Source organism: Pseudophryne corroboree, chromosome 9, assembly GCF_028390025.1.
Source record: "Pseudophryne corroboree isolate aPseCor3 chromosome 9, aPseCor3.hap2, whole genome shotgun sequence".
Lineage (NCBI taxonomy): Eukaryota > Metazoa > Chordata > Amphibia > Anura > Myobatrachidae > Pseudophryne > Pseudophryne corroboree.
The window spans coordinates 479,142,082-479,154,572 of record NC_086452.1 but is presented as its reverse complement, the minus strand read 5'-3'; the positions used below and the strand labels follow the sequence as shown (position 1 = coordinate 479,154,572).

Genomic DNA, 12,491 nt, shown 5'->3' with positions numbered 1-12,491 from the left:
CCTCCCGCCACGCCCTGCCTGCACTACACCTCCCAGCACTCCCTGCCTGCACTACACCTCCCAGCACACCCTGCCTACACTACACCTTCCAGCACGCCCTGCCTGCACTACATCTCCCAGCACACCCTGCCAGAGTACAGCCTGCACTACACCTCCCAGCACACCCTGCCTGCACTACACCTCCCAGCACGCCCTGCCTGCACTACACCTCCCAGCACGCCCTGCCTGCACTACATCTCCCAGCACGCCCTGCCTGCACTACACCTCCCAGCCCGCCCTGCCTGCACTACACCTCCCAGCATTCCCTGCCTGCACTATATCTCCCAGCACGCCCTGCCTGCACTACACCTCCCAGCACGCCCTGCCTGCACTACACCTCCCAGCACTCCCTGCCTGCACTACACCTCCCAGCACGCCCTGCCAGAGTACAGCCTGCACTACACCTCCCAGCACGCCCTGCCTGCACTACACCTCCCAGCACGCCCTGCCTGCACTAAACCTCCCAGCACGCCCTGCCTGCACTACACCTCCCAGCACTCCCTGCCTGCACTACACCTCCCAGCACTCCCTGCCTTCACTACACCTCCCAGCACGCCCTGCCTGCACTACACCTCCCAGCACGCCCTGCCTGCACTACACCTCCCAGCACTCCCTGCCTGCACTACACCTCCCAGCACTTCCTGCCTGCACTACACCTCCCAGCACGCCCTGCCTGCACTAAACCTCCCAGCACGCCCTGCCTGCACTATACCTCCCAGCACGCCCTGCCTGCACTACACCTACCAGCACGCCCTGCCTGCACTACACCTCCCAGCACTCCCTGCCTGCACTACACCTCCCAGCACTCCCTGCCTGCACTACACCTCCCAGCACACCCTGCCTGCACTACACCTCCCAGCACGCCCTGCCTGCACTACACCTCCCAGCACGCCCTGCCAGAGTACAGCCTGCACTACACCTCCCAGCACACCCTGCCTGCACTACACATCCCAGCACACCCTGCCAGAGTACAGCCTGCACTACACCTCCCAGCACACCCTGCCTGCACTACACCGCCCAGCACGCCCTGCCTGCACTACACCTCCCAGCACACCCTGCCAGAGTACAGCCTGCACTACACCTCCCAGCACACCCTGCCTGCACTACACCTCCCAGCACACCCTGCCAAAGTACAGCCTGCACTATACCTCCCAGCACACCCTGCCTGCACTACACCTCCCAGCACGCCCTGCCTGCACTACACCTCCCAGCACACCCTGCCAGAGTACAGCCTGCACTAAACCTCCCAGCACGCCCTGCCTGCACTATACCTCCCAGTACGCCCTGCCTGCACTTCACCTACCAGCACGCCCTGCCTGCACTACACCTCCCAGCACTCCCTGCCTGCACTACACCTCCCAGCACTCCCTGCCTGCACTACACCTCCCAGCACACCCTGCCTGCACTACACCTCCCAGCACGCCCTGCCTGCACTACACCTCCCAGCACACCCTGCCAGAGTACAGCCTGCACTACACCTCCCAGCACACCCTGCCTGCACTACACCTCCCAGCACACCCTGCCTGCACTACACCTCCCAGCACACCCTGCCTGCACTACACCTCCCAGCACGCCCTGCCTGCACTACACCTCCCAGCACGCCCTGCCTGCACTACATCTCCCAGCACGCACGTCCTGTACTACATCGCCCAGCACTCCCTCCCTGCACTACACCTCCCAGCACGCCCTGCCTGCACTACACCTCCCAGCACTCCCTGCCTGCACTATATCTCCCAGCACGCCCTGCCTGCACTAAACCTCCCAGCACGCCCTGCCAGAGTACAGCCTGCACTACACCTCCCAGCACACCCTGCCTGCACTACACATCCCAGCACACCCTGCCAGAGTACAGCCTGCACTACACCTCCCAGCACACCTTGCCTGCACTACACCGCCCAGCACGCCCTGCCTGCACTACACCTCCCAGCACTCCCTGCCTGCACTACACCTCCCAGCACTCCCTGCCTGCACTACACCTCCCAGCACGCCCTGCCTGCACTACACCTCCCAGCACGCCCTGCCTGCACTATACCTCCCAGCACGCCCTGCCTGCACTACACCTCCCAGCACGCCCTGCCTGCACTACACCTCCCAGCACTCCCTGCCTGCACTACACCTCCCAGCACGCCCTGCCTGCACTACACCTCCCAGCACTCCCTGCCTGCACTACACCTCCCAGCACGCCCTGCCAGAACTACACCTCCCAGCACTCCCTGCCTGCACTACACCCCCCAGCACGCCCTGCCTGCACTACACCTCCCAGCACGCCCTGCCTGCACTACACCCCCCAGCACGCCCTGCCTGCACTACACCTCCCAGCACGCCCTGCCTGCACTACACCTCCCAGCACTTCCTGCCTGCACTACACCTACATCAGTGTTTCTTTCGATGGATGACCATGTCAGTTTTTTGCATAGATTTCGTGTGTATAAATTCCGACATAAGCGTCAAAACATAAAAAATATATATAGATCACGGTCAATCCATAAAAAAGATATTTATTTAAAAAAAAACATACATTTAGGGTACAACACGGGCACAAACAATAAAGGCCGAAACATGTTGACCAGCTGAGAGTGTGGACCTTTCGTTTTACTATTTAGGTAGGAACTGGAACTGTTTTTTTTTTTTTTTAAATACTTTTTTGTTTTAAGTACAGCATTTTGTGTTTTTGGATGCATAAGTTAAGCTGCTTCAACATCTGATGAACTTTTGCACACTTTTTATTGTTTGTGCCCGTGCCTCATGGTCATCCATCGAAAGAAACCCTGATGTGTTTGAACATAGGTGGTCATTCCGAGTTGTTCGCTATGTTTTTCGTTCGCACAACATATTCGCAAAGTTGCGATTATGTTGTAAAATTGCGAACATCCGCCCCCAACGTACATTTGCTATTTCGTACGCAGTACTACACAAAGTAGGCGTATGCCAAATCACAACGCATTAATGCGAATCCATCGCATACGCACACTCCTCATCGTAAAAAAACGATCTCATCGTAGATTTACGCATTCCTCTTAAATGTGCTAAGGTTTGTGCAAACAAACGCACAGCAATTTTTTTTTTCCTAATTTAGATGACACCTTGCAATTCAAACTCAGCAAGCGTCCCTCAATTATAAATCCAATTAGTGTAATAATTGATTGTGTGCATCACCAATTAAGTCTGCAAAGAATACCTCAAGAACACTTTGTAGGCATAATTGGACATTACCATGTTTTTTTTTAAAGAAGTGCAAGAGATGTGTAAACTGTGCCTGACATAAATGTAAATAGCATAATTTGGTGTGGATGTTTAGTGTGTGAATGTATGTGTTTACATGTTTATTTTAAAAATAAGCTACTAACTAACCTAATTTGTATGTAATAAATAAGACTTAAACTCGTAATTTGTTTGTGTTTTTTTTTGTTAGGTAACCAATTTCTGCTTTGCAATATGCTTTAATATTTTGGCATTAAACACATCACAAGCGCATAACAGTAAATTAATTTTTTTTATTTTTGGAACATTTTTTGATTTAAGTTTTTTATAAACATAATTTTTGTTTATTTTTTTTTACAATAAATTTGCCAAATTGTTTACTTCGGCCAACATGGCCTCCAAATTTGCCTTCATCCGCCCAACGATGCCTGCCAGGCTTGTGGGATCTCCAATGGCACCATCTGAAATGCAGAGTCAAAATGCAAATTAAAACATAACTCGCATTACCTATTACATCACAATCCCAAAAAGCACACTTTCATATCAAATGATATACATCATGGATGTATAAATGACAAAACAGTAGCATACCAACACACAAGCATACTCAGCAATGTTTGGCCTAGCAAAATTTCAATGTGTAAAAGTCTACCACACCATGATGTACATTTACTAAGGGGGTCATTCCGAGTTGTTCGCTCGCAAGCTGCTTTTAGCAGCTTTGCACACGCTAAGCCGCCGCCTACTGGGAGTGAATCTTAGCATATTAAAATTGCGAACGAAAGATTAGCAGAATTGCGAATAGACACTTCTTAGCAGTTTCTGAGTAGCTCCAGACTTACTCGGCATCTGCGATCAGTTCAGTGCTTGTCGTTCCTGGTTTGACGTCACAAACACACCCAGCGTTCGCCCAGACACTCCTCCGTTTCTCCAGCCACTCACGCGTTTTTCCCAGAAACGGCAGCGTTTTTTCACACACTCCCATAAAACGGCCAGTTTCCGCCCAGAAACACCCACTTCCTGTCAATCACATTACGAACACCAGAACGAAGAAAAAACCTTGTAATGCCGTGAGTAAAATACCTAACTGCATAGCAAATTTACTTTGCGCAGTCGCACTGCGGACATTGCGCATGCGCATTAGCGACTATTCGCTCCGTTGCGTCAAAAAAATAACGAGCGAACAACTCGGAATGACCCCCTAAGATGGGAGTTATATTTAGGGTGTGATGTTGTCCATAGCAACCAATCACATTCTACTTCTCTTCTAGAAGGTTGGAAATAACTGAAACTTTGTTTTTGTTTGGTTGCTATGTTCAACATCCAATCTTGAATCACACCCCCAAATTAGTACATGTAACCCCATACTGGTCATCATTCACATCTGTAGTGAAGCAGACTTGTCTTTTGTGCTGTTTTGCCCTGCATCATCACACTGCATATCAACATCTTCAGAAGGACAACATATCCTAGCATGCCCACACTCCCTGAAAGCCTGCCTTACTAAATAAATAAGGTCAAACAGGTTTTGAAAAAGCAAATAAGCATTTTGTGAGTGTAACTTTCACAACACAAATCATTGTGTCGTTAGGCTGGCTAACAAAGTGACTCCTGCGACTTTTTTTTTTAAATATTGCAATACCCAAGCTCAATTGTAAAAGTAAAACCACACAAAAATGAACACTCTGGTCTAAATGTGTTGCATATAATGTTTCACATACAAACCTTGTTGTGCAGACAAACCTGTCGACATAGTGATTAGCAACCAGATGTAGACACTGTACATATAATGTCCCGCACACAAATGTGAATGCATCATCCATACCATGATGAAGAAGACAAGCATTTAACCTTGTCAAAAGATTGGCTACAGTACAACACTGCATTTATTTGAATGTGTTTTGTATTTATAAAATTTAAAAATAAGTAATGTGTGCGAACTTACTCTCCTCTGCCACTTGTCCACCTCCCTCTAGTGGCTCCGGGGCCTCTGCAGCCCATTCTGTAGGCGACGTTGGCTGGCTGGGGGATGGAGGCTGGATGGGCGACGTTGGCTGGCTGGGGGATGGAGGCTGGATGGGCGACGTTGGCTGGCTGGGGGATGGAGGCTGGATGGGTGAGTTTGGCTGGATGGGGGATGGGGGCTGGCTGGGGGATGGAGGCTGGATGGGTGAGGTTGGCTGGATGGGGGATGGGTGCTGGATGGGGGAAGGAGGCAGGATGGGGGAAGGAGGGTCCAATTGGGTGAGAGGATGGAAGGGGGAGGTACTTACAGAGGGTGTTTGGGAATGATAGGGTGAGGGTGGTGGTGTGCTTTTTTGGGACACAGAGGGGGAGGGGGGCAGAGAGGGGAATTTGGAAAGAGAGTGGGATTGGGCTGGAGAGTGGGCTTGGGCTGGAGAGGGGGAGTTGGAAAATGAGGCTGAGGTGGCTGGAGAGGGTGAGGTGGCTGGAGAGGGTGAGGTGGCTGGAGAGGGGGATTGGGCAGGAGAGGGGGATTGGGCAGGAGAGGGTGAGGTTGCTGGAGAGGGTGAGGTGGCTGGAGAGGGGGATTGGGCAGGAGAGGGGGATTGGGCAGGAGAGGGGGATTGGGCAGGAGTGGGGGATTGGGCAGGAGAGGGTGAGGTGGCTGGAGAGGGTGAGGTGGCTGGAGAGGGGGATTGGGCAGGAGAGGGGGATTGGGCAGGAGTGGGGGATTGGGCAGGAGAGGGTGAGGTGGCTGGAGAGGGGGATTGGGCAGGAGTGGGGGATTGGGCAGGAGAGGGTGAGGTGGCTGGAGAGGGTGAGGTGGCTGGAGAGGGGGATTGGGCAGGAGAGGTGGAGGGGGAGCCAGAAGGGGATGGTGTTTGTGGATGTGCGTGTTGTCGCCTCCCTGCACCAGCAGCAGCACCTTGCCGTTGTGCTCGCCCTAGAATGACATATGTAATTTTTAGGTTTTAACATATACATTTAGAACATCCGCATATTCATATTACTCTGTTCTGTCCCATGTTAAAGAGACAGGGGTAACATTACTGAGTTATTAAAATGTTTATACTGGTGATGTTGTCCTTAGCAACCAATCATAATATAATTAAACTTTCTTAAGCACCTTCTATCCGAGAATATATAGAATCTGAATGTTTGTTATAGCCAACATCACCAGTTCTCAAAACCACCAACATTTTTTAAAATAAAACACTGAACAGGTTATTGTGTTCAGTTGTGAGCCTGTGTAGTAATTATGCCCAACAACATACAGTCAGTACCATACCTCCCAACATGACCCTCTCCAGGAGGGACAGAATGTTGTGCTCCGTCACTTCCCTCTTTAATGTATGACTGCCATCATCTGTGCTGAAACACCTTTATTCACTAAATTAAGTGACAAGTCCAGAAGCAGAGTATTCTGTCCCTCCTGGAGAGGGTCATGTTGGGAGGTATGCAGTACTGCTTGCCCTACCCACACACACTCATGCTTATTGTAAGTGTGCAAATTTTCACACTCTCACTTAGTGAAAGTATGCAAAGGTTATGCGTAAAATCCATCATGTGCCGAAATGTTACTTACTGCGCCCACGTAGGGTCCGGATCTGTTGACGTAGCTCAGCCAACAAGTCCGGCGTACGCCTTCGCAGGTCGCTCCAGCGCCTCTCCAGCTGGATAATGGTCCTCCGGCTGCGGATGCGGCTTCTTAACAAGCGGCGGACCTCCGCGTAGGCCTCGCGCTTTACCCGATTTGGGATAAAGCGCCCTACGCGGCGGTCCATCACCGCCACCAGGACGCGGAGCTCACGCCGTGTGAACGGTTCAGCACGCATCATGGCAATGGCGTTTTCCATATATGGGCATATATTTATAGTGTGTGTTGGCATGTGATTGGTGTAAAATCTGTGCTGTCATCTAAATTAACTTTATTGATGTGTGCATTGAATAAACTTTATTGCTGTCTGCAGTGCTGTGAAGAGCAGAGGGGTTATTTCGCTAAAGCGGAAATTCGCAGTCGCGGAAGAACATGATAATAAAAGAACCTACCCTCACAATTCCACACACACACACACACACACACACGCACGCACGCACACACACACACATATTTTTACTAAAATATTTGTGACAATCTGTGTACTCACCACATTTTGGAGGAACAATCAGCTGTACAGTCAGAAAGTTTTCAACATTTAGTATCATATGTTGTGCATTTGTTTTTGAAAACAGGATTAGTATAAAAAAAAAAAAATCACAACATTTTAACAACGGAAAAATATTTTCAAAACAAAAAAAACATTGTAAGGTTAACATGTTTGAATATTTACAGAAACAACTAATAACATATTCACACACACCAAAACAATTACACAATGAACTTTCAAAAGCTACCTAAATGACATCAGAGCAAAATGAACATAAACATACAGTGACTTTGTGTTATATTTTTATAATTTGTTAAAAATCACTATACCTGAAAAATTCCCGAACAATGCGTGCCCTTACTTCATTTCCCCTCCGGGAAACACTCCCCCCACCGACTCTTCGCCCAACCCCTGGCTCCTCATCTGGCAATTCCTCTGTGTGAAGAAGCTCATCGCGACTCCTTACAGCGATGTTATGTAGAATTGCGCACAGGACCACAATTTTACTTACCATCTCCGGCGAATACATGATGTCGCCACCAGTGCGGTGGAGCACACGAAAGCGTCCTTTAAGGACACCAATCGTGCGCTCCACCAGCTGTCTAGTGGCAGTAAGCGCGGAGTTAAATGCCGTCTGTGGTCCTGGCCTGGGCTTACTGTAAGGAGTCATGAGCCAGGGGGTGCAAGGATATCCACGGTCTCCTGTTTGATGAGAAGAAAAGAAAATAATTAGAATGTAATTTTTAAAAATATTATTGTAAGTAAATAAATAAAAACACTCACCCAATAACCACATGTCTTGTCCTTCCATCGATCTTAATCTGTGCCATATCCCTGATTGTCTAATGACATGGGCATCATGGGAGTTCCCCGTGAACTTAGCATTCAGGGACAGGATCTGGAGGGATGGCCCACAAACAACCATTACATTCAGAGAATGAAACCGTTTCCTGTTTCTATAAATTTCTTCATTATGTCTTGGTGGTACAATAGCTACATGTGTGCCATCCACAACCCCAATAACATGTGGGAAGCAACTACCACCTTCCTCAAATTGCCGCTTCACCACATCTAGGGCCCCAACATCCAAAGGCATAGCAATAAATTGCTTAACGCGCTTAATAAAAGCCTGGCTGACACGCCGCAGGACCTTACTGAACTGGCCCTGCGACATGCCAACCAGATCGCCCACAACATGCTGGTATGAACCAGTGGCCACAAAATGTAACACAGCAAGGAATTGTGTCAATGCTGGTATTGCTGTAGGATACCTAATGGATTGTTCTAGATCACTCTCTATTATGGAGAGAGTGTCTAGGATTAGATGAGGTGACAGCCTGTATCTGCGCAAAACCACATCATCAGGCATCCCAAAAAGGAGGACACGGGTACGGAAAATTGGTGGCCTAGCACGCCTCCGTTGCCTTGGATGATGAGGAGCCGGTTGCGGTTGGAGGGCTTGCAGCGGTTGGGGTGGGAGTGGTTCCGTGGGTTGGGGTGGGAGGGCTTCAGCTGCCACATGAACGGACATCACCAACTTAAAATGAAGGTAAGAATCATTTTAAAAAATTACAAAAAAAAAACACACATTGTCAGCCATAATCAAAGACAAAGTGTATGGGTGTTAACTTACTGCAGGAGCATACTCCATTTCTTCAAGAATAAAAAACGGTCCCAAAACACAAAATTGAAAAAAAAACAAAAAGAAACCTTTAGCTAATTATTTCAAACATAGGTTAACATCACAAATCCAAAAGTATTTGAGAATTCAAACATACCCATATAACAACTGCCACAATATATATTCAAACAACTAAGTAGGAATAATGTAAATTAGTTTGTTAATTAAAAAAACCTTTAAAAAAAAAAGGGTGTCCTTTAGTAGCTAATACAGCAAAAATCAGCCCTACTTTGTCAAAAGTAAATGCTTTGTAAACCAAGAAATAACACCTACTAGATAGAGAAATGGGCAATAAAAAAATAAGATACACACTTGCTACAAACACACTCCAGGACACACAGGGATAGACTACTTACCTGGTCAATAAATGAAGTTTCAAATTTATTAGAAAAAAGAACAAAAAATCAGCCAACTTGGTCAAAATCAAAATCTGGAACCTAAATCCAACAATGAGACTCCTACAAGAGACACAGAAGCAGTCTAAGAGATCATATAGACAATTACAACAAACAGCAGCACACACAGGGATAGTCTACTTACCTGGTCAATAAATGAAGTTTCTTATTTGTTTGAAAAAAGAACAAAAAATCTTCCTACTTGGGCAAAATCAAAATATGGAAACTAAATCCAACAAACAGACACCTACAAGAGACACAGAAGGAGTCTAAGAGATCATATAGACAATTACAACAAACAGCAGCACACACAGGGATAGTCTACTTACCTGGTCAATAAATGAAGTTTCTTATTTGTTTGAAAAAAAGAACAAAAAATCTTCCTACTTGGGCAAAATCAAAATATGGAAACTAAATCCAACAAACAGACACCTACAAGAGACACAGAAGGAGTCTAATAAATCAAACAAACTGTGTGAACAATATAACATACACACTGTAAAGTACAGGTAAGAAAAAAAAACATATGGCATACTAAACCATTAAAATAACAAACAGATATCCTCCAAAATACATAAACCCAGTTCCATTGCACCACCATACATACTTGGCTTGATAATTGACTAATGTAGGAATACTCACAAAAGAAACTTAGCAAAAAAAACGCACTACGCTATACAAAATGTTTAAAGCGAATAAACGGACATCTGTCTGCAAGACAATGCAAAAATTACTCACTGCAAAGTTGTACCAAAGACGACCACCTTCAATGATAACACACAGCAGTTTTTATCATCATACACCCACTCACACAGGCTGCAAACAAGGCTCTTAAATAAGCAGTACAATCAGTCACACAATTAGCATAATTAACACCTGTGTGATTTTTCGCAACGCACGTAGCTATAAATACCTACACACCTGTGCGTACAGACTTGTCATTAGCAACATGGCTACTCGTGAGGATTTGGCAGCAGAGATGGACCGCGTGCAGCGGCAGTAGGCGGCATTGGCACAAAGACAAATAGCATTGCGTCGGCAAATGCTGGAATCCGCCTCTGCGGATTCTGAAGAAGCAGGACTCAGTACTAGAGACATTCCAGCTTCTGATACCCAGCAGTTAGGAGGGGTTACCCTGCCAGATAGACATACTGGGGAAACCGAGGGAGATTCAGCATTAGCCACACAACCACAACATACACAAGCAGCTAGTGACGAGGAAGATGGTGAGGAGGAACAGGAACAAAGCTCACAGGCTACTTCAAGGCGAAAAAAAAGGCAGCCCGCATTCACTAAGAGGGAGTTGCGTGTTTTGGTCACACAGGCCATGTCCAAAATACATAGAGGACCAAAAAACATGGGTGCTGCTACCAAAGATCGAATCTGGAGGGACATCACTCATTCTGTGAATGAAGTCGGCTCTATAGTCCGAACATCACAGGAAGTTAGACGACGGTAAGTGTATATTGGCAGTCCATTATCTGTGCAAAGTATTCTTAAAAAGCTAGTTACATGTGATGTTGTCTATAGCAACCAAATGCAGAACATGTGTCCTATATATTAAAGCAGGAATTTATTTAAAAAATATACCTTGCCCCATATTTTTTCAAATATATGTAGTTGGGCCGACTTCAAATCCCGCCTGAAGGGCAAGAGGTCTGCGGAGTGGAATGCCTCGAGGGCTACAGGGGGCGGACCAGCTGTCGCTGTGGAGTATACAGAGTTGGAGGAGATGGCCATGGACTGTGTCAGTTATGAGGAGGGGTCAGGGGTGTCTTATATGGACACGGACCTGCCTGAAATACTGACGGCACATGACTTGCCAGGTAAGTTTACACACATATTTGTATTGTTTAATTGCTTTTGTTACAAAAGTCTCATATTGTTTTTTTTCTACTCTTTTTCCACACATTCTTCTATTTGCTTTGCACATAACACAGCACAGGTGGGTGAGCAGGTAGAGTCACAGGAGGGTTATGTGGCTGAGGCTGAGGTGGAGGGACCTAGTGTGTCTGCCAGTGTGGGACCCCAAATCCCACCTATCCAGGTTCCAACTGGCCCCCCCACCCAACCCTCTGCTATCACGGAAATCCTGCTTGAAATAGCAAGGTATGGTGAGAGCCTAAATGCTTTTCAGGACAGGATGATCCGGGAGGTAAGCCAGATAGCTGTCCGGCTCACTGAGCACAGAACCAGTGTGGAGCAAGGTGTTGCTCAACTCTGCCAAGGTCTGGCAGAGCTCAGGCAGGGACAAGATCAACTTGCCTCCTCATTCCAAAGCCTTGCAAATAACATCTTGCAAGGGCTCCAGGCCATCGCTGTCTCCCTTGCCCACAGTGGCAGAGAGCCAGCCACATCGGCTCCCTCCCCTGCCCAGGAAGAACATCCCACTGGGCAGGGCACACGAAGGTCGCTCCGCAGACCAAGCCAAGAAGAACAGCATCAGGCGGGGGAAAAAAAAGAAAGTGATGTCTCTCCAGATGGGCAGCACCCATGTTTTTCATGTTGTCTCTATGTATTTTTTGTGTTGGCTTGTGTGGCCAGAATGGCTAACTCCCTCTTAGTGAAATTTATTATTTCTGTTTTGATATATTGTAGCCTGTGAGCTTTTTTACCTGTACACCAGAGCCATCTTCCTCTTCCTAGTGTGCTGTGTATTGTTGTGTTTGTGCGCTGACTCCTTGTCACACCTCGCGGGCAGCGGCGGCCGCGCTTGCCTCTGCAGGTGTCCTGGATGGCCTGGCGCCTCTCTCCTCCGGCGGTCTCGGGGGTCCGGCGTCGGGTCGGCGGGTCTCTCCGGCGGCTTCCCGGAGCGAGGGCGCCGCCATGTTGACTGGGACTAGGTAGGCGGAGCGGGGCTGACGTCATCTGCCCGCTCCGCCAATCAGGCAAAGGCGGGAGGTTTAAAGCCAGACGCCGAGCAGAGATCCGGCGCCTGTGTATCATCAATTCTGCCTGTCAGAAACCGTGATCTCCAGAGCTCCCTTGTTCCTGTTACTGCTGTGCTTCCAAGCAAATCTGTGTTTCCAGCATCTCAGCGTTCCCGAGCACCTCCGTGCCTCC

The 12,491-nt window shown here is 48.0% G+C and overlaps 1 protein-coding gene across 1 annotated transcript; it reads right to left on the bottom strand.

The window, feature by feature from the left end:
* Window positions 1-3,547: 3,547 nt before the first annotated feature.
* LOC134958687 (uncharacterized) lies at window positions 3,548-8,849 on the bottom strand. Its single transcript, XM_063941436.1, has 4 exons — window positions 8,136-8,849; window positions 7,682-8,054; window positions 5,186-6,148; window positions 3,548-3,701 (listed from the first exon to the last, which is right to left on the bottom strand). The coding sequence occupies exons 1-4, from the start codon at window positions 8,719-8,721 to the stop codon at window positions 3,566-3,568; spliced, it is 2,058 nt and encodes a 685-aa protein (XP_063797506.1). The 5' UTR covers window positions 8,722-8,849; the 3' UTR covers window positions 3,548-3,565.
* Between the last annotated feature and the right edge of the window lie 3,642 nt (window positions 8,850-12,491).